Source organism: Dipodomys merriami, unplaced genomic scaffold (assembly GCF_024711535.1).
Source record: "Dipodomys merriami isolate MVZ:Mamm:240054 unplaced genomic scaffold, mDipMer1.0.p SCAF_348, whole genome shotgun sequence".
Lineage (NCBI taxonomy): Eukaryota > Metazoa > Chordata > Mammalia > Rodentia > Heteromyidae > Dipodomys > Dipodomys merriami.
This window is the reverse complement of record NW_027205026.1, coordinates 760,975-783,425: the sequence shown is the minus strand read 5'-3', so window position 1 is coordinate 783,425 and position 22,451 is coordinate 760,975. Positions and strand designations below refer to the sequence as shown.

The following is a 22,451-nucleotide window of genomic DNA, read 5'->3' as shown; positions in this document are numbered from 1 at the left end:
TGGTCCCCCGGCAAGCCAGGCCGCGGCTGTCCCTCGGTCCCCTCCCAGGGCCAGGCTGGCCTGTGCGGCCTCAGCTCCACACTCGCGAAGCCCAACCCAACCAACCACCTCTCCCGCCTCCCCAGGATCCAGCTAACACGCAGCTCCCGCCAGTGTTTGCCTGCCCGCCCACACCCACCTCCAGCCAGGCATGCATCCTCCTGAGGGCCGGAAGACCCTCAGAGCGGATCCCACCAGAAGGGCCGGCGCTGGGGCGGGGCAGCGCGGCCGCCTGTTGTAAGGACACAGCGAGGACTCTTATCATTCACCCCCAAAGTCTCAATTCTTACTTCTACTGTCAAGCAGCCCAGCCCCATTTCTTTCATGCTCGACCCCAGGGCCTTGAATAGTGATTGGCAGGAGTATGCACTCAGCATGTGCTCGCTGAACTCACCAAAGTCCCCTTCCCAGTGTGGCAGCCCAGAGCCACGTGTGACCATGGGCACAGCATCCTACCATGTCAGATAGAGTGCGTGTATGTGCACGTGTGCTTAATCAATGTATACATGTGCACATGCACTTGACTGTGTGTGCAGTGTGTGAACATGTGTGCATTCACATGTGTGCAATGTGCTTGAATGTGTGTTCACGTGTGTGCCTGTGTGCGTGCGTGTGTGCAGTGTGCGTGAACGTGTGCATTTACACATGTACCTGTGTGCTTGAATGTGTATTCACATGGGTGCCCATGTGCTTGAGTGTGTGCATGTGTGTGTGCATGTGCTTGATTGTGCACACGTGTGCAGTATGCTTGTGCATGTGTGCACATATGTGCAGGGCTTTGCTTCCTGGAGCCTTGCAGGGGGGGAGCTGAGTCCCCTGCGTGGCCACCACTGAAAATCCGCCCTGCAGCCGGCAATGCGTGGCCTGTGAGCACCGACCTCAGGTCCTTACAGACCGCGGGGCTGGCAGCGCGCGGGGCTCCTGGTGCTCTGGGTCACAGAGCAAACCTCGGGGCACGATGCAAAAGCAGACTCTGCCTACTCTCCAGGGGCTGTTTGTCTGTGATTTGGGGCGGGTCCTGATTGTCCTGCGCCTCAGTTTCCACACTGTGGGGGGGGGAGCAGGGCATCAGAAGGGAAAATAAACAGCTTCCTGCAGACCTGAGTCAGAAGTGCCCGGGTCAGACAGCCGGGGACCGGGCGGGCACGGCCGCCGACCCGCAGCTGGACTGTGCGTGGTCAGGCGGAGTGACCTGGGCCACGGGGGGGCGGCTGCCTTCCCGCGCTGGGCTCCGGGTCGAGCGTCCTCTGCCTTCCTGCGCTGGGCTCCGGGTCGAGCGTCCTCTGCTTTCCCGCGCTGGGCTCCGGGTCCAGCGTCCTCTGCCTTCCCGCACTGGGCTCCGGGTCGAGCGTCCTCTGCCTTCCCGCGCTGGGCTCCGGGTCCAGCGTCCTCTGCCTTCCTGCGCTGGGCTCCAGGTCGAGCGTCCTCTGCCTTCCTGCGCTGGGCTCCAGGTCGAGCGTCCTCTGCCTTCCCGCGCTGGGCTCCGGGTCGAGCGTCCTCTGGGGCTGCCCCGCGCCACAGGCCATTGTCTCCGCAGGCTCTGGCTGGAGCGCTGAGTGTGCACACACCCTTCTCCGCAGTGTTGTCTGGCTTCCTGGGAATGTCCCAGGCTGGCCCCCAGGTGGCTGGAGAGATACCGGGCGTGGGCAGGCCCTTCCTGCCCGGGACATGATTTAAGTGATGGCGCAGTTGCCGGTGCGGCGTCGGCCACGGCCCCGCCATCTGGCCCAGCGCTGCCTTTCTCTGAGTTTATCTTCCAGGGCCCAGCCCCGGGCCGGCCGCTCCCGCAGTGCTGACCCGCTGCGGGGATGGTACCCCTGCGAGAGCTTACCCACCAGCCCCAGCCAGCCCCAAGCCCGGGCATCTTCTGGGGCGCAGCCTCTGGTCCCAGGAGAGGCCGTGTCCCCTCCCCCAGCCCGCCCCCTGCCGCGCCATCCCCCCCTCCTTCCTCTGCCCGGCCTGCCCTCACACCTGCACCGTGTATCGGTTCACATCAGCCCCCGCGCCTAACCGAAGCCAAAAATACTCAGCCAGGGCCCATCTGTCGGCCAACTGATGAGCGCAGATGTGCAGTGGCTTTCGGAAGCGACTGGCAGGCACTCCAGGCTGTTAGACGCAACACCTGCCGCCCAGGCTCCGCTCCCCCATTCCTGGCTCCTCCAGGCCCCGGCAGCTTCCGGAAGGGGCCAGGGAGCATCCTGAGGCCAACTCACAAAGAGCCTCGTCCCCCAGCTGGGAGGTGAAAATCAAGGACACCTCCCCCAAGTGCAGGTGGACTTGGAGCCTCCCCTGGGGCGGCGTTGAATGGAGGCGGCAGCTGGCGTGTTGTGGCAGCCACCCCAGGTCCTTTGCGCTCACTGTCCTCTGACTAGAACATTCTCCCCAGGACCCATGCGGCTAGATCTCCAATCTCCTTGAGCGTCGCACTTAGGTGAGTGGCTGGGAGAACACAAACGTGATGGTCTGTATCTTGTTCAGCTTGGGTTTCACGTGGGAGGCGGTCTACTCCATGTAAGGGATGGCTCATCAACCAATGAAGGGAAAGGAAATGGGGCAGGTTCCCTCTCCTTGGTGCCCGGTGAGCCCAGCCAGGAATCCGGGGCAGGGTTTGAAGATGGGGTCCGCTCTTGGAGTGGGCTGGTCGGAGACAGAGGGTGGCGCTGTCCAGGAGACCAGCCAGAAGTCTGGGAGCTGTGCTGCTCCAGGCCCCGGGCTCCGGCCTGCCCCCGTCCTCGGCCAGGCGCCCCCAGGGCTTCTCTCTTGTCCCTGTGGTCTGTCTGGGGACACGCGAGGGCCTCTCAGGACTCAGTTGGGGAGGTCGAGGTGGGCTCACGGGGCAAGGGCATTGTGTGCCGAGGAGGGGAGGGTCCCAGAGACTCCCTCACCCCCTCCTCCTCCTGCCCGGCTGGGCTGGGACTGCGGACGCACGCTCTGAGTCACCTTCCCTCTCACCACGTCTCCCTGGACAGGGAGGACCCCTGGGCCAGACACCTGCATCCTGGCATCCAGGAGCCTGGGGCAGCTGCTCTGAGCTGCAGCCTCCCGCCCCAGCAGGTCCCCAAGAGGTCACGGGGGGGGCAGGCATGGATGCCCCCCACACAGGGGCACAGGAAGGGCTCTCGCTCCCCTCCAGCCCTGGGACCCCAGCCGTCCTCAGCCCAGGGAAACCGCGCTGCCCAGCAAGTGGGCAGAAGAAGACGCAGATTTTTTTTTTTTTAATCAAGGCTTTCTGACCACAGTGGAATCAAGCTAGCTCTCAATAACAAAGCATACCGCAGAAATTTCTCTAATACATGGAAATTGAACAGCACACTCCTTAACAATGCCTGGATAACAGAAGAGATCAGAGAAGAAATAAAGCATTTCCTACAACTCAATGAAAATGAAAACACCTCACAAAGAAACTTGTGGGACACAGCAAAAGCAGTCCTGAGGGGCAAATTTATTGCCCTCAGTGCCCACATCAAGAGAATGGAGACAGACCAAGTAAATAATCTCATGTTGCAATTAAAACAGCTAGAAAAACGAGAAAAAATGGGACCTAAAGCTACTAGACGAAGCCAGATAACCAAATTAAAAGCAGAAATTAACCAATTAGAAAATCAGAAAACCATAACCAAAATAAACCAAACAAAAAGCTGGTTCTTTGAAAAAATAAACAAAATTGATGGCCCATTGGCTAGATTAATTAAAAAAAGAAGAGAGGAAACCCATATTAATAGGATTAGGGATGCCACGGGAAACATCACAACACGTACCCAAGATATCCAAACAATTCTAACAGACTACTTTCAAAAGCTATACTCTCTAAAGGAAGAAAATCGGGCAGAAATGAATGCATTTTTAGAGAAATACAAGTTGCCCAAACTGAGCAAAGAAGAAGTTAACCAATTAAATAAGCCAATATCCTATAATGAGATACAGGAAGCTATCAAAAGTCTTCCAACAAAAAAAAGCCCAGGACCAGATGGATTCACAGCAGAATTCTATAAGACCTTTAAACAAGAACTAATACCCATACTCCTCAAGCTCTTCAGAGAAACAGAGAAGGAGGGAGCTATCCCAAACTCATTCTACAAAGCCAATATCACACTCATCCCCAAACCAGGCAAAGACCCAACCAAAAAGGAGAATTACAGGCCAATCTCCTTGATGAACACAGATGCAAAGATCCTTAACAAGATTCTAGCTAACAGAATCCAGAAACACATAAAAAAAATAATTCACTATGACCAGGTAGGCTTCATCCCAGAGACACAGGGATGGTTTAACATATGTAAGTCAATAAATGTAATCCAACATATCAACAGAGCCAAGGTCAAGAATCACATGATTATTGCCACAGATGCAGAAAAGGCCTTTGACAAAATTCAACATTCATTCATGCTAAAAGCTCTGGAGAAAATAGGAATAGAAGGAACATTTCTAAAAACAATAAAAGCCATTTATGACAGACCAATAGCCAATATTATACTTAATGGGGAAAAGCTACAACCAATTCTCCTAAAATCAGGAACAAGGCAAGGATGCCCACTGTCTCCACTCCTCTTCAATATAGTCCTAGAACCCTTAGCCAGGGCAATAAGGCAAGAAAAAGACATTAAAGGGATCCACATAGGGAAAGAAGAAGTTAAGCTATCCCTTTTTGCAGATGACATGATACTATACCTCCACGATCCCAAAAACTCCATCCCCAAACTCTTAGAAATCATAAATCACTTCGGCAAAATAGCAGGATACAAAATAAACCCACAAAAATCAGTTGCCTTCCTATACACTGATAATGTACAGGAAGAGAGGGAAATAAAGGGAGCAACCCCATTCACAATAACCTCCCGAAAAATAAAATATTTAGGAATTAACCTAACCAAAGATGTAAAAGAACTATTTAATGAGAACTATAAAAAGTTAAAGAAAGAAATTGCAGAAGACACTAGGAAATGGAAAGACCTCCCATGCTCTTGGATAGGCCGACTTAATATAGTAAAGATGGTAATACTTCCAAAACTAATATACAAATTCAACGCAATTCCTATTAAAATCCCAATGACGTACATCACTGAAATACAGAAAACAGTCCAAAAATTCATATGGAACAACAAAAGACCTAGAATAGCCAAAACAATTCTAGGGGATAAAGACAATATGGGAGGGCTATCCATGCCGAACTTCAAACTCTACTACAGAGCTATAATAACAAAGACAGCATGGTACTGGCACAAAAACAGACCCGAAGACCAATGGAACAGAACAGAAGATCCAGAAATAAATCCACAGGCCTACAGCCAGCTGATATTCGACAAAGGAGCCAAAGACATACAATGGAAGAAACACAGCCTCTTCAACCACTGGTGCTGGGAAAACTGGGCGGCCACATGCAGAAAACTAAAAGTGGACCCCAGCCTATCACCATGCACCAACATCAACTCAAAATGGATTAAAGACCTTAACATTAAACCTGAATCTCTGAAAATACTGCAGGACAGAGTAGGAGAGACACTTGAACTAATAGGCACAGGAAGGAACTTCCTGAACAGAGTCCCAGGGTCACAACAAATTGGAGAGAGACTCGACAAATGGGACTACCTTAAAATAAAAAGCTTCTGCACAGATAAAGCTATCGCAACCAAGCTAGAAAGACAACCAACTAATTGGGAAAAAATATTTACCAGCAATATATCAGACAAGGGGTTAACATCCAGTATATACAGGGAACTCAAGAAACTAATCCCTCCCAAACCTAACAAACCAATTACTAAATGGGCAAGGGAACTAAAGAGGGACTTCTCAAATGAAGAAATAAAAATGGCAAAGAAACACATGAGGGAATGTTCATCATCCCTGGTGGTGAAGGAAATGCAAATAAAGACAACCCTGAGATACCACCTTACCCCAGTCAGAATGTCCCACATCCACAAATCAGCCAACGACAAATGCTGGAGGGGATGTGGAGAACGAGGAACGCTATTACACTGCTGGTGGGAATGTACACTTATACAACCACTTTGGAAAGCAGTCTGGAGGGTCCTTAGAAAGCTAAAGATTGACCTCCCTTACGACCCAGTCATACCACTTCTAGGCATCTACCCTGAACAACAGGAACCAACATACAAGGACACGTGCACCTCCATGTTTATTGCAGCACTGTTCACAATAGCTAGGATATGGAAACAACCTAGATGCCCCACCACAGATGAATGGATCCAAAAATTGTGGTATCTATACACAATGGAATATTATGCAGCCATTAGAAATGACAAAATAATGGCATTTGCAGGGAAATGGATGGAGCTAGAAGGAATCATGTTGAGCGAGGTAAGCCAAGAACGAAGAGACAAACAGTACATGGTCTCCCTGATAAGTGGATGATAAATCCAAAATGTTAGGTGATATGACAAAACTAACAGGACTTAAGAAACAAAGAACTCCCACTCATCTGGTTGAACCACTACCAAATATCCCCATGCTGCTGATCACATATATGGTATATAACATGTGAGCACCGTTATATATTACAGACTGTGATAGACAATTTGCTCCAGGAAAGTTAGAATGAACTTGTGACTTTAAACGAGCCTCATTATTCCACAATACTGTGAATTACCGGAAATTAAGTAATCACTTAATCACAATCAAAAAAAAAAAAAAAAAAAAGAACCTTGGGGAAGGGAGGGAGGGAGGGGATGGTAGGGGGAAAACAATGGAGGGGGTAACAATGTTCAAGAGGAAGTGTACTCATTACCTCACTCATGTAACTGTAGCCCTCTGTATAGTATCTTTACAATAAAAAAATTAAAAAAAAATAAATAAAAGCAAGCTAAAAAATAAAAAAAAATTAAAAAAAAATCAAGGCTTTCGGAGCCAGGGCTCCGCACTATGGTTAGAAATCATCTCCCTCCCAGCCACACGCCAGGCTCCTGGGCTCCATAAATAAAGCGTGGCTGCGATCTGCCGGACATCCACGCGCAGCCCACGCGCAGCCCACGCGCAGCCCAGAACTGGCTTGCCCCGGTGCGCTTCTTCCTTTCATTTCCCGCGTCTTTGACCCGGACGTTCGGGGGCGGGGGGGCCTGGAGTCTCCGCCCGCTCCCCGGCCTTCCCGTGATGGCCACTCTGTACTTTCTGCACAGTCCCCCACCCCTGCATGCGACCTGCCGGGAGCGCACGTTCCCTGTGTGTCCAGATCTGCGTCTCGCGCGCCCCCTTCCCCGCTCTGACCTGCTCTGCCTAATGGCCATGGTGGTCACACGGAGCCCCCTTGCTGGCCATCATGGCTCAGCTGCTCAGGAAGCTGAGATCCAGAGGACTGAGGTTCAAAGCCAGCCCAGGCAGAGAAGTCCTTGAGACTCTAAAACAAACAGCAAAATGCCTGGCTAGAGGCGTGGCTCAAGTGGTATGGTGCCATCTGAGCAAACAAGCTGACTGAATACAACACTACACAAACTCTAGAACCAGCACAAAACACAAGCCCCCGTCTGCCCTATTGATCAGTTCTGCTTGGGTGGTTTGGACTCTTTGCTGGCATAAGCAGTGGCAGCTCTTATAAGCAGCTTGGGCTCTGCCCAGGATCCTGGCAGAGCACCTGCTCCTCGGGGCAGACTGGGACGGAGCACCCTGTGGGGATGGGGCCCCGGGAGGCGGGGCGGTCCCGGGAAGGAGGGCGCACAGAGTGGGAGCTCTGAGCCTTCCATCCCAGAGAGGAGCCAGGGAGGCCACTAGATCTCAGCATGGCCCATCCCCCCTTCCCCCAGATCCCCCCTTCCCCCAGACCCCGCTTCCCCCAGACCCCCCTTCCCCCAGACCCCGCTTCCCCCAGACCCCCCTTCCCCCATCCCCCCTTCCCCCAGACCCCGCTTCCCCCAGACCCCGCTTCCCCCAGACCCCAGCTTCCCCCAGACCCCGCTTCCCCCAGACCCCGCTTCCCCCAGACCCCGCTTCCCCCCGACCCCAGCTTCCCCCAGACCCCGCTTCCCCCAGACCCCGCTTCCCCCAGACCCCGCTTCCCCCAGACCCCGCTTCCCCCAGACCCCCCTTCCCCCAGACCCCGCTTCCCCCAGACCCCGCTTCCCCCAGACCCCGCTTCCCCCAGACCCCGCTTCCCCCAGACCCCCCTTCCCCCAGACCCCGCTTCCCCCAGATCCCGCTTCTCCCAGACCCCGCTTCCCCCAGACCCCGCTTCCCCCAGACCCCACTTCCCCCAGATCCCCACTTCTCCCAGACCCCGCTTCCCCAGATCCCCACTTCTCCCAGACCCCGCTTCCCGCAGACTCCAGCTTCCCCCAGACCCCCCTTCCCCCAGACCCCCCTTCCCCCAGACCCCGCTTCCCCCAGACCCCGCTTCCCCCAGATCCCCACTTCCCCCAGACCCCGCTTCCCCCAGACCCCAGCTTCCCCCAGACCCCGCTTCCCCCAGACCCCAGCTTCCCCCAGACCCCACTTCCCCCAGACCCCGCTTCCCCCCAGACCCCAGCTTCCCCCCGACCCCGCTTCCCGCAGACTCCAGCTTCCCCCAGACCCCCCTTCCCCCAGACCCCAGCTTCCCCCAGACTCCAGCTTCCCCCAGACCCCCACTTCCCCCAGACCCCAGCTTCCCCCAGATCCCCACTTCCCCCAAGACCCCGCTTCCCCCAGATCCCCACTTCTCCCAGACCCCGCTTCCCCCAGACCCCCACTTCCCCAAGACCCTGCTTCCCCCAGACCCCGCTTCCCCCAGACCCCGCTTCCCCCAGACCCCAGCTTCCCCCAGACCCCGCTTTCCCCAGACCCCCACTTCCCCCAGACCCCGCTTCCCCCAGACCCCAGCTTCCCCCAGACCCCAGCTTCCCCCAGATCCCCACTTCCCCCAGCCCCCATAAGGCCCACCCCAGCTTCTCTATACAAATGTGCACATAGTCGGATGGCTTGCCGTCAGGCAGTGACTCCATGTGCCTCAGTACCTCCAGGAAGAGGAGTGGGTGTCCTGTCCTCAGGCAAGAGCCTGAAGGCAGGGGCGTGTGTCTGGGATGGGGCTGGCCACGGTTACCCTGGGGCCCTGGGCCTGTCCTTGTGGGCTTGGCCTCTGCACTGCTGGGCCAGGAGCGCCCTGGCCTGCGCTTCCCCATGTGTTGATTGTCCATCCAACAGACATTCTGAGCATGGGGCCTGGGCAGGGACGCCACGCTGCCATCTGCACGGCCGTGGGAGCGTCGTGGGCTGTTGGGACAGACAACCCCATGCTGGGAGGAGACCATGGGTGTGCGGCCCAGGCCTGGGCGGGGCCCCCTCCAGAGGCTCCTCCCGCCTCCTCCAGCTCCCGGGGCCGGGCCTCGGTGGCCCATGGCTTGTGGTTGCGACGCTGCGGTCTGGAGATGGCTTGGCTGTCACCTGGCGGTGCGTGTGCATTTCTCTCCCTGCTCTTCTACGGATGTGGGCCGCGGACCAGCCTGACCTACTGACCTATCCCTCGAGACCCTTCACCTCGAGTCACCTGCAAAGAGACTTAAACAGTAAATGGGGTCGCCTTGACCTGCTCCAGTTGGAATGTGGTCATATCTTTCGGGGGCCACCTGATGACCCAAGCCGGGACCTGCTGGGGCCTGGGGGTGGCTAAGCAGCCTGCCGGGGGCGGGGGGCATGGCCAGGTCCTCAGGGCCAGGGTCAGGTGAGAGAAGCCTGGGCCTGGACACCTGCTCGGCTCCTTCAGACGCAAGGGGGAGACACGCCCACCCAGGAGGCCCTGCACCTGCCGCCCCTCCTTCCTCTCTGTCACAAGTTGCCACCAGGAGCGAGCTCCAGGCTGATAACCTCCCGGAAAGCCGGGCGCCAGTGGCCACACAGATCACCTCCTGGAACCTCGGCTTCCTGGCCTGTGCAGGGGCGATAACTGAAATCAGAAACCCTCAGAGGAGCCGGGGTAGAGGCTGGAGCCGCCCCTCGGGAAGCCGGGCCCTGCTGCAGCCAGGCTGAGCCGTGCGTGGGCTGCTGTGGGGGTGGGGGTGGGACCGAGGGGCGGGGGAGGCCTGAGCGGCGTGGGTCCTGCAGAGGGAGGCTGGCTGGGAGCGCAGCGCTGGACGAGCGGAGGTTCGGCCATTGCCAGCGGAGGATCTGGTGAAGAGGCTGAGGGACCAGTGGCTGAAGAAGGTGGGGGCCCACCCTTCACCCCTTTTCTCCAGCCCAGCCGAGAGAAGGGTCTGGCAGAAAGAAGGAAGCCATCCACTCTGCCTTGTTACAAAGAAAATATCCCTGAAAGACATGAAATGAAGTAAATAAAAGAGATAAAAATGGAAATATCAAGGCAGCAACTTCTCTTCTGATTACAAAGCAGGCGGTGGGGGTGGGGGCGGGGCAGGCGCCGCCGGGAAGCCGCAGCTGCGGCCGCCGCGGGCTGATAAGGCCTCCGGCAGCCTGCTTGGGTGAGATAAAGCCAGGCAGGCCGCCCTCAATCCCGGCCGCCATCAATATTCATACGGCCTGACCAACTGGCATCGCAGATAGAATAAATATAGATTGCCGCTGCTATTACCAAGACCTTATTAATCCGTTCACAGGCATTTAAATGCCGTGGAAAATATGGGGTTTATGAGCGCAGCCATCAATAGCTTGACACTTCATCAAATTCTTCCCTTCAGCCCCTCCCCTCTGCCATTGTCTTCAGGTCTTGAGTTTCACTTGGAAGTGAAGTTTTGGATAGGGGTGGAGATGCTCTGAAGACCATAGAGGGGGTGGGGGTCATGCGGCTTGGGGGGGCGGGCTGAGTGCCAGCCACGGGGCCCTGAGACGGGGTGCTGGTGGGAGTGGCCCCACGCGGCATTTCTGGGCTGTGGCCTCAGGGGCAGGCTTTCCCCTTCCCAAGTCCTGGTCGGCCCGGCCGTGTTCCCTCCACTCCTGAGTGGCTGGCTGACCGCAGAGGGACTGGCCTGGCGTCCTAGCACACACCGCGCATGTCCAGAGCCGCTGAGCCCGCCGCACCTGCTCAGCCCCGCGTCTCCCGGGCTGTGGTGGAGCCCAGGCCTCCCTCCTCGATCTTGGGCCTGTGTGGGCTTCGGGCCCAGGCTCGCTCCACACGGGGCCTTGCAGGGGTGTCCACGTGGCCCAGCCTTAGCGCCTCCCCGTCTCAGCTCCAACAGGTCAGGAAGGCTTTCTCTGTGTCCTCACCCCGTCCTGCCTGAGCCAGGATGCCCACAGAAGGAGCTGACGTTTATATCCAGCTAACCTGCCACCGCAGCCCAGAACCGGCGGGCGACCAAGGAAGAGGCTGGTCCGAGGCGGAGGGGACATGGGGCGCCTGGAGGAGGAGACGTGCACTGTGCACACCACCACGGCTCAGCACCTTCTCCTGCATGGAGCACAGTGGTCCCAAGGGAGGCGTGTTGGCCTCGGGCTGCCACCACCCAGGCCCCCTCAGCCCTGCCAGGAAGATGCAGAGAACGGCATTCTTCCTGCCAGTCCGGAGTGCGGGCTGCTGTCTGGCTGCGGGGCCCGCAGGCCACCGGGGAGCCGCAGACAGCACACGCTCCCGCCTGGCGCCGCGCCAGCCAGTGCCAGCACGGCCCAGACGCAGCATTCCTCCGCACCACACACCCCTGCCAGAGAAACGGTCCCCACGCAGGGGTGAGACATCTGGGGACCCTGGGGGCTGTGGATCTGTCCATGGTGCTAACCCGCCCGCAGGAGGGGAGGCCCGGCCAGCCCAGCCGCTCCCGCGGGCCCTGCCCTCCCCCTGCGTGCTCCGGGTCTGCCAAGTTCTGCTGGCCAGAGCTGTCAGGACAGGCTCCTGCAACGTCACAGCCACACGTCCCTGACTACAGCTGTCCCCACACCAGGCGTGTGTCTGCTGGGCATGGGTGCCCGTGCCGTGCGGCTCCAGGAAGCTGAGGGTCTGCGGGGTCTGTGTGGGGCTGGGCAGCAGGGCAGGTGGGACGCGGGGTTGTAGGGAAGGGGAGAGGCGGGGCTGGCTGGTGGCCCTGGAGAGCCAGTGGATGGGAAGGAGAGGCAGCTGCAGCAGGAGGCTCTGCTGCAGGTTCAGCCTGGGGCTGTGAGGGAGCCGGGCCACCCAGGGCACGGCCCTCACCCCTGTGTGTCCTCACCCGCGTGTGTCCGGGCGGGACGGGGCAGCCTCACCCCTGCGTGTCCTCACCCGCGTGTGTCCGGGCGGGACGGGGCGGCTCAGCCTCACACCCAGACCCCACAGGGCCTGGTGTGGTCGCGGCCTGCAGTGTCGCCAAGCCTCCTGCTGAAAGAGAAGAGATCCCTGACCGAGAAACCCACGGGGAGAGCTTTAGAAACGCAATTAAATGGAAAAATAATTAAATCCAATTAAAAATGAGCCGTGGGGGGAGTTCTGGAGCCTCCAGCCACACGTCTAAGTGAACGCTCGCGGCGGGCCCTGCTGGCAGCCTTCTGCGGTACCAGGGCCGCGCTTCCTGGGGGGGGGGCAGGCCGGGCTGGGTCCTCCCAGACCTGCCCTGAGGTAGAGGAGACGCCGCTCCGTCCTCCCCTCTACTCTCTTCTGAGTGCTAGGAGGCTCGCACCCGCCCTTGGAAATGCAGCTGCCCTGTGTCCTGCTTTCCCGCGGCACACCTCTCGCGGACGGCCTGGAGCCCGGCCCCGTCCACAGCTCTGAGCACACCAGGGGCTGGGTGCAAGGCGGCGGAGCGCAGGAGCCGGGGCCGCAGCCGGCTCCTGGCTGGAAGTCTCATTTATGGAAGGCTGTGTGGTTCTGAAAGCCTCTTTGGAACTGGTCTGGCCCAACACCTTTCCTTCAGGATGACCAGCCAGAGGACAGCCCGTGCGGGGCTCCTCAGGTACCCTCACTACATGCCGGTGCCGGGGCAGAGGGGCCGCCCTGTGTGTGTTCTCCACCGCGGCCGGGCCAGCTCCACTTTGCTGTTTGAATGCTGGGGCATTTTGTCACACTCCACCCAGGAGTGGTGGGTTGATCCACGGCCACGGGAGGGACAGGCGGGCGGCCGGGGGGCCGAGTCCTGCTGCACAGGTGGCAGGCATCGCGAGGTCCTGTCCTCCTACTGTCTACTGTCCGGGAGAGCGGGAACCGCCGTCTTGCAGGCTGGGGCGAGGCCACGCGCCTGCTCGCCTGCCTGCTGCCAGCACGTCTGCTCACCCACGCCATGTGGAAGTTCAAGTGTGAGGAGGAGGGTGGGGAGGTCTGAGCTAAGTCTGGCCAAGTACCACCTTCTCGGGTCCCTGCCAGAGTGCGACGAGGCGACATGGCTTCCATTCGCTTGCTTGCTTTATTTTGCAGCAGGGACGGAACCTGAAGCCTCGGGCTCTACTACTTGAGCCACAACTCCACTTCCAGCTTTGTGTTGGTTGATTGGCAGCAGGAGTGTGGAGGATTTATTTGCCCAGGCTGGCTTCCCACAGCCATGAGCAGATCTGAGCCTCCTGAGTTCCTGGAGCCACAGTTGTGAGTCCCCAGCGCCCAGCTCCAGCGACCTTGCCTGTGCCGGCCTGGAGCTCGCGGTGTTCCTGTGCCACCTGCCTTGCCTGCTCGCCTCCACCTCCCCTAGCAATGCCTGTCCCCCGCCCCGCCCGGCCCCGGTCGGTCCCCACCGCACAGCCAGGGGCGCGGGCAAGCCTGCGGGCTCCGGGGAGGCCTTGGGGATACCGGTCCCTCCCCACACACAGGCCCTCAGGAGCCCACAGGCTTCCCCTCACTCCTGTGTCTGCTGCGGTACTCACTGCTCAGCCCTCTTGTCTGTCGCCAAGAGCTGCGCGGGTTTGAGGCCTACACGTGGGTGCCAAGCTTCTAAGACATTAATAAGAGAAAAGATCAGAGACAAGGAGCTTTAATATTTTATTGCTCATAGCACAGCGTTCGCTTGACTTTCCCGACCGCCTTGGTTTTCCTGGTCCTCGGCCCCGCAGGCACGGCTGGCTGGGTGCCGTGCCGGCTGCGCTCTCCCATCACTGGAGGGGTGAGCCTACAGAACCTGAGACGTTGATACCGGGTCCTTCCCGCAGGACGGGGCTCCGGGGCTGGGCCGATGCAGCCGGTGCCTTTGATGGCCCCAGGGCCTCCGTCCCCGCCGGGAGCCGGCTCAGCTCTTCACTGCAGCCCACGGCGTCTGAGTCCTGACCCCGGCTGCAGCACCCAGAGCGGTTCTGTGTGCTCTCCCGGCTGTGAGCGTGACCTGAGGCCGGAACCCGTGCGTCTCACAGGTGTGGATGTCAGCGATGGAGCTTCTGAAACCAGAGCATGTGAGAAGCCAGTGTCATTTTTGTTCTTCCGCTTCCTCCTTGGTTGTTACAGATTTGAACTCACTTCCTGGTGCTTTTATAATAAGTGGAATGGAACGAGAGTAGAAGAGGGTCCCCCCCCATAAACTCTGATGGGGGCAGAGTCAGGAGCAGGCGGACAGAGGGGGGAGGGGCTATCATGGCTGCCGGCCTTCCTCCCACGAGCCAGCAGTGCTCCAGAGCGGCAGGAAGCAGTTTGTGCCCCTGGCCCCTGGCCCCTGACCCCTGGCCCCCTGACCCCCTGGCCCCCTGGCCCCCTGGCCCCCTGGCCCCCTGGCCCCCAGGCCCCCTGGCCCCCTGGCCCCCAGGCCCCCTGGCCCCCTGGCCCCCAGGCCCCCTGGCCCCCTGGCCCCCTGGCCCCTGGCCCTCTGGCCCCCTGGCCCCCTGGCCCCCTGGCCCCCTGGCCCCCTGGCCCCCAGGCCCCCTGGCCCCCTGGCCCCCTGGCCCTCTGGCCCCCTGGCCCCCTGGCCCCCTGGCCCCCAGGCCCCCTGGCCCCCTGGCCCCCAGGCCCCCTGGCCCCCTGGCCCCCAGGCCCCCTGGCCCCCTGGCCCCCAGGCCCCCTGGCCCCCTGGCCCCTGGCCCTCTGGCCCCCTGGCCCCCTGGCCCCCAGGCCCCCTGGCCCCCTGACCCCCTGGCCCCCGGGCCCCCTGACCCCCTGGCCCCCTGGCCCCCAGGCCCCCTGGCCCCCTGGCCCCCTGGCCCCTGGCCCCCTGGCCCCCTGGCCCCCTGACCCCTGGCCCCCTGGCCCCCTGACCCCTGGCCCCCTGGCCCCCTGGCTCCCTGGCCCCCTGGCTCCCTGGCCCCCTGGCCCCCTGACCCCCTGACCCCGGGCCCCCTGACCCCTGGCCCCCTGGCCCCCGGGCCCCCTGGCCCCCGGGCCCCCTGGCCCCTGGCCCCTGGGCCCCCTGGCCCCCGGGCCCCCTGGCCCCCTGGCCCCCTGGCCCCCTGGCCCCCGGGCCCCCTGGCCCCCTGACCCCCTGACCCCCTGGCCCCCTGACCCCCTGGCCCCCGGGCCCCCTGACCCCCTGGCCCCTGGCCCCCTGAGCCCCCTGGCCCCCTGGCCCCCTGGCCCCTGAGCCCCCTGGCTAGCCACTCCACCCCTCACCTGCCCTTGTTCCTGGCAGTGCTTTGGATGGTGCATGAGTGCTGATACTCAGCCGTGCCCCAGCCTGTGTTTTGCTTTAGTTATTTTTGGACGCGCCTGGGGTGGACCTCATCTGCAGGTCTCCTGCCTGCCTCTGGCAGCTGGGGGTGTGAGCATGCACCCAAGCCCTGCCTATGACAGGCTGATCGGAGGGAGCTGTGTCCCGGGTGTGGGTGGTCCACGCCGCCCAGGACCCTGCCCCGCCCGGGCACCGCACGGCTGCACGGCTTCCGGCTCACAGCTAGACTCCCGTTGACGGTTCTCGGCTCCTTCTACCTTCGGTGCCTCGTGCTTCCCCCAAGACTTGGGCATGTGCTCGCTCACAGACGCCTCAGATGGAGGGCCTCCCCTGTGGCACACCAGCAGAGCCTCGTGTGGCCTAGTGTACACACGCCTAACCAGATTTCTGGAAAGGTCTTTGGTCCTACAGAAATCACACATGCACGCATGCATGCACACACACGAGCATGCACATAGGCACACACATGCACACGTGCACGTGCACTCACACACATTTATGTGCCCCCAAAGCACCCTGCACGCCGTCTCCGAGGCTGGGCGCTGCGCCCCTCCCCCAGGGCTAGGCAGTCCATCCCAGAGGCCACAGGTGGCCTTCGCCCCTCTCTGGCCTCCCATTTTACTTTGGGCCCCTCCCAGAGCTGAGATCTCAAAATGGACGCAGGAGCGCAGGCGGCGGCCTGACACTCGGCTCCAAGGTCCCCAACTCCAGCCCCACCCACGGGGGCCGGGGGTTCTGAGGGGCTGTCCTCCTCTCCCCTCCCGCCTCCCTCTCCTCCCCACCCCCACGGCTGCCTCCACCACCCTTCTCATTGCCTGTGTTCGGCAACAGCTGGCTGAGTTTAATTAAGCCCCACAGTGCTGGTTCCACCTGGCGAGGAATTAACAACAATAACAAAATAGCAAACATTGGAGCGGGGTGTGAAGCGGGGGCAGAGGGGCGGGGGCCTCCCGTTTCTCCCAGAGGTGGGAATCGGGAGCCCCCCGTCCTGCGCCTCCTCACGGGACGGCACACTGGGCCCCGAGAAGGGTGCGCCGTCCCCAGCAGCCACGGAGCCCTGGCTCGGCCGTCCGCCGAGCGGCACGTGGGGGCCTTGGCCGCCCCGCTCACAGCCTGGGGGGGGGCTGGTCTCCAGGGTCTGGGCCGGTGGTGTGTAAGCTCGTCCAAGGCCCGCACACACTTTGATGGTGACACGGGAGGCCTGGTCTGCTGCAGACCCCGGGCAGAGTCACAAAGGGGCAGCAAAGCGGACACAGGGGGCGGCCCTGGCAGAGGGGCTGGAGCTGGTGCGGGAGCGGCTGGGCAGGCAGGAGCCCCGCGGTGCCTGCGGCGTCCTGGGCTCCCAAAGTCCGCGCTGGGGCCTGGGCTCTGGCTGGGCTCCCACAGTCCACGCCGGGGCCTGGGCTCCCGCAGTCCACGCCGGGGCCTGGGCTCCCGCAGTCCACGCCGGGGCCTGGGCTCTGGCTGGGCTCCCGCAGTCAACACGGAGAAGCCTGGTCCGCAGCCACACCCAGGAGCGGGTTTGTTTCACTGCGGGCAGAGGAAGAGCGGCTTCTGAGCGGTGCGGAGGTGAGGACAGGCTCCCTGAGGTGAGGAGAGAGGAGGCCGTGGCGTGGACGCTCCGGCGGCCATGCTCCAGGCGTGAGGGTGAAGGGAGGGGGCGTTGGAGTGTTATTTATAATGCGTGCCCATCTGCTTCCAGAAGGGGGCTGGGCGCCGGGGAAATAACAGCACTGTGGAAACAGGAAGAGCCGGCCGACTGCCTGCTCCCGCCCGCCCGGCTCGCCCCCACGCGGCTCTGCTCTGAGCAGCCCGCCCTCAGCAGCGCAGCCCCTCAGCAGCCCCTCAGCAGCCCCTCAGCAGCCCCTCAGCAGCCCCTCAGCAGAGCAGCCCCTCAGCAGCCCCTCAGCAGAGCAGCCCCTCAGCAGCCCCTCAGCAGCGCAGCCCCTCAGCAGCCCCTCAGCAGCCCCTCAGCAGCCCCTCAGCAGCGCAGCCCCTCAGCAGCCCCTCAGCAGCCCCTCAGCAGCCCCTCAGCAGCGCAGCCCCTCAGCAGCCCCTCAGCAGCCCCTCAGCAGCCCCTCAGCAGCGCAGCTCCTCAGCAGCGGCAGGAAAGACCTGCTCGCTCGCGCCAGCCCTGCATTCCATGGCCAGGCTTGAAAACAAGGTGGGAACTGTGTCCGTCACAGAAGGCCTGGGACGGACTCCCGCTCCCTGACCTCAACCTGTCCAGTTTTGGTAGAAGAGGAAAGAGCCCGCGGCTGCCCTGGGCTCCAGGAGCCCCAGGTTGCTGGGCACCGCATAAGCGGAGGTGCGACAGCAGCCGCTCTGTGGCGTTGGGTTCCCGGGGACAGGGTGCGGTCACGCTGCCTCGGCCCCCCTCCAACTCCTCCCGGCTCACAGATCCAGCCAGGCAGCTCCGGTCCAGGCTTGCTGAGCCTCCACGCCTGCTTTTGGCTTGGAGGATCAATTATTCTGTTACCACATACGTCCATGGGTATAGGTCTGGTCTTGAGCTTATTGTTGGTAAGAGTGGGGTCCTTTGCCGGGAGTGCTCGTGTTGGGAGTGAGTTAGCGAGACCCCCCGTCCGGTGGAGAGAGCCGCTGCTGACTGGGCACGCTGCAGTGGCTCCTAGCTTCTGCTGCTCTGGGTGCTTTGTCCTTGCTTCAAAGGCCGGCAGGAGGTGTGTGGACCGAGCTCCTGCAGCAGGGGTGTGGAGGCGGTGACACACACACACACACACACACATGCTCCACACACACATACACGCACACACACGCACACACACACACGCTCCACACACACACACAGACACACACACACACACTCCACACACACACATACACACACACTCCACACACACACACACACGCTCCACACACACACACACATACACATATGCTCCACACACACACAGACACACACACACGCACACACACACACTCCACACACACGCTCCACACACACACAGACACACACACACTACACACACACTACACACACACACACATGCTCCACACACGCACACACACACGCTCCACACACACAGACACACACACACTACACACACACACACACGCTCCACACACACATATACACACACACGCACACACACACAGACACACACACACACGCTCCACACACACACACACACGCACACATGCTCCACACACACACACACTCCACACACAGACACACACACACTATACACACACACATACAAACACACACACTCCACACACACACACACACGCACACACACGCTCCACAGACACACACACACTACACACACACACATACACTACACACACACAGACACACACACACTCCACACACACACACACACTCCACACACACATACACACACGCACACACACACAGACACACACACACACACGCTCCACACACACACGCACACATGCTCCACACACACACACACACACTCCACACACAGACACACACACACTATACACACACACACATACAAACACACACACTCCACACACACACACATGCTCCACACACACACACGCACACACACGCTCCACAGACACACACACACATACACTACACACACACACAGACACACACACACACTCCACACACACACACACGCTCCACACACACAGACACACACACACTCCACACACACACACACACACAGACACACACACAGACACACACACACTCCACACACACACAGACACACACACACTCCACACACACATACACACGCTCCACACACACACAGACACACACACACTACACACACACATACACTACACACACACACACAGACACACACACACTCTACACACACACACACACACACACACACACACACGCTCCACACCGTCTTTTCTAGCTCGTATCTAAAGCTATCCTCTTCACACTAACCACAGCTTTGGCTGTAGCTCACAAAGCTTGCTTGACATGCCTTGTTCTCATGATCATTCACAGTATTCCCAACATTCTCTTCGAAGGTGTTATTTTACCCCGGGATCACTTGGAAGTCTATTGTTTGATTTTCGTATGTTTAAAGGGATTTTACAGGTGTCTTGAGTGTCAGAGAGTGTGTGGTGCATGGCGCCAGTCCTCTCTGAGTCTGGAGTCTTGTTTTGTGGTGACTGGCGTGTGCGTGCTTGGCAATGGTGTGAGGTCGTGCACACCTGCTGCTCTGTCACCGATTCCATCAGTTGCTGGGAGGAGGAGGGGGTCACGTTCAGTGGAGCTGGTGGATCATGGATTTGACCATCAACCTTTAGATCTGCCTGTCTCTGTTGAAACTCTTACTAGAAACTCTTAAATTCATGGTTATGACTCTTGATGACTTGACCTGCTTAACCTTGATAATACTTATTGTCTGAACTCTACTTTGTGTGTCATACCTCCCTGCCTCCTTTCCTCCCTCTCTCCCTCCCTCCTTCCTTCCCTCCCTCCCTCCCTCCCTCCCTCCCTCTCTCCCTCCCTCCCTTTCTTCCTTCCTTCCTTCCTTCCTTCCTTCCTTCCTTCCTCTCTCCCTCCCTCCTTCCCTCCCTCCCTCCTTCCCTCCCTCCCCCTCTCCCTGTCTTCTTCCCTCCCTCCCTCCCTCCCTCCCCCCTCTCTCCCTGTCTTCCTCCCTCCCTGCCCCCTCTCCCTCCCTCCCTCCCTTCCTTCCTTCCTTCCTTCCTTCCTCTCTCCCTCCCTCCTTCCCTCCCTCCCTCCTTCTCTCCCTCCCCCTCTCCCTGTCTTCTTCCCTCCCTCCCTCCTTCCCTCCTTCCCTCCCTCCCTCCCTCCCTCCCCCCTCTCTCCCTGTCTTCCTCCCTCCCTGCCCCCTCTCCCTCCCTCCCTCCCTGCCTGCCTGCCTGCCCTGGACTGGGCTGAACCCAGGGCCCTGCATACGGTGGGTCTGTCCATTTCTCCAGTGAGTCCAAAGGGCCTGGGCATATCCATGACTCTGACAGGTGCTCTCATACATGTACGTACCCTTGCACACACAAGTGCTCACGCGTGACACTCGTGCCCGTAGCTTCACATGGCTCTCAGTCAGGGCAGGAGGAAGGCTGCGTCTTGGGCTGCCCGGCACCCTTGGGGGCCGCTTACCTGGGACAGGCCTGCAGATGCGGGCAGCGTGGGGGAGGGCACATGGGAAGCACTTTCCTGCCAGCTGCAGGCCTGTGAGCCAGCGCCAGGCTGCGTCAGGAAGCCGGGCGGACGCCACACCGCGAGGCTCCGAGCACCCACGGCGGGCTCTGGGGTGCCGTGAAAATGGGGGGCTGTGTGGTTGGAGTGAAGGCCAGGTGCTCACGAGAGGCAGAAACCACTCGTGGACGGGTGCCTCCTCCTCGCAGCCCTCACGTTACGCCAACAGAGCCTCGGGAGGCCACACGCAGCCAGAGCTGCCCTCCTTACACTCCTTCGGCACCCACTCCGTCCTCTGTTCCTACAAAGGAGCCCTGCCTCCCCCACCCGCCGCCCCCACCCGCCGTCCCCACCCGCCGCCCCCACCCGCCGCCCCCACCCGCCGCCCCCACCCGCCACACATGCCCTGCACCCCCCCTGGACTCCCTCTTCTCCTCTGTCCCTGGCTCCCCTCCCCCATCCTTCTCCCACTCCTGAAAGGCAAGAGAAATGGAAGTCGAGATCTTCCCGTGTGATAATTATTGAAAAGTTCAGTGCGGAGACAGACAGCGCTGCTGTGGGGAGAGACATTAAAATGCATGTGCACAGCTTGGCTTTGCAGCAGATGTTGGCATAATTAGAGAGGAAAAAATTATGAAATTAATTTGTGGTTCAATGTAAATTTCAGTCATGGGGGAGAGCCGGGCTCTAGTTCCACAGACACACGCCCCACGATGCACAGACACGATGTGTCTGCACACATGCACGCGCGCACACACACGTAGGCCACACGCACCAGCTGCCAGAAGAGTGGTCGCTGTCAAGTCTTTCCAGGGGGAGTGGGTGGGAGGGTGGGAGGGAGTCGGGCTCTTGCGCAGGTGGGGTGGTGGCCCCCCGCAGACAGGAGCTGGTGGGGGGCTGGGCTCAGGAGAGGGAGAGGGGGAGGGGATGAGGGACAAGGGGGCTAGGGGGCCTGCTCAGGACACAAAGCTGGAGCTGGAGCAGGGGTCCTCCCTCACCAGCAACCCCCCCCAGGTCTGCTCCCCCCACCGTTGGGGAAGTGTACTGGGTGGGGCACAGCAGGTAAGAAGTGCGGAGAAGCCGGGCGCTGGTGGCTCACGCCTGTGATCCTAGCTACTCAGGAGGCTGAGATCTGAGGATCGCGGTTCAAAGCCAGCCCGGGCAGGAAAGACCGTGAGACTCCTATCTCCAATAAACCACCAGAAAACCAGAAGTGGCGCTGTAGCTCAAGTGGTAGAGCGCTCGCCTTGAGCTGAAGAGCTGAGGGACAGCGCCCAGGCCCAGAGTTCAAGCCCCATGACCGACAAAAAAAAAAAAAAAAAGAAGTGCGGAGGAGACCCTGAGGCAGTGTGGGAATGCGGTCAGTGGTTTGAGGGCAGGCGGCTCGGGGCCTGGGCGCCCGCGTGGGGTCCCTGACTGGTCGGGGAGGCCTGGGTGGGCGTGGGGGGCGGTGCGGAGCTGCGTGGGGACTTAACCGGAGGGTGTACCCCACGGTGCCCTCCCCCACCCCCACACAGGACTGACTCCCGGTGTCCAGCACCCCAGCCCTGCCGGACTGGACCAGGGGCCCTCGGAAACCGTTTCCCCAGAGGTAGACAAAGGTTCCTTCTGCTTCCTTGCGGTGCTGACTGGCAGACACGGCCTCTCCCTAGCTCCACACACAGCGTCTTCCTGGGCCGGGGTAGTGGCCATCAATCACCTGTGAAAGTGACCCCACACTGAGCCCTCTCCACACGGACCGCCACCTCCATGTCCTCCCCTGCTGGGGCCTGTCCCGTCCCAGGCACCAGCCTCCACCCTCCAGCCCCCCTCGCCCATCCGTCTCCCTCCCTCTCCCGCTCCATCTTCAGGGATGACCCTGTCAGGCCTTCCGGCATCTGCCCCAGACACAG

At 60.2% G+C, this 22,451-nt stretch overlaps 1 protein-coding gene across 1 annotated transcript; it reads left to right on the top strand.

Annotated features, from left to right (window-relative positions):
* The first annotated feature begins 14,214 nt into the window (after window positions 1-14,214).
* LOC138803788 (homeobox protein ESX1-like) lies at window positions 14,215-15,101 on the top strand. The gene is made up of 2 exons (XM_069987875.1): window positions 14,215-14,238; window positions 14,562-15,101. The coding sequence occupies exons 1-2, from the start codon at window positions 14,215-14,217 to the stop codon at window positions 15,099-15,101; spliced, it is 564 nt and encodes a 187-aa protein (XP_069843976.1).
* Window positions 15,102-22,451: the final 7,350 nt, after the last annotated feature.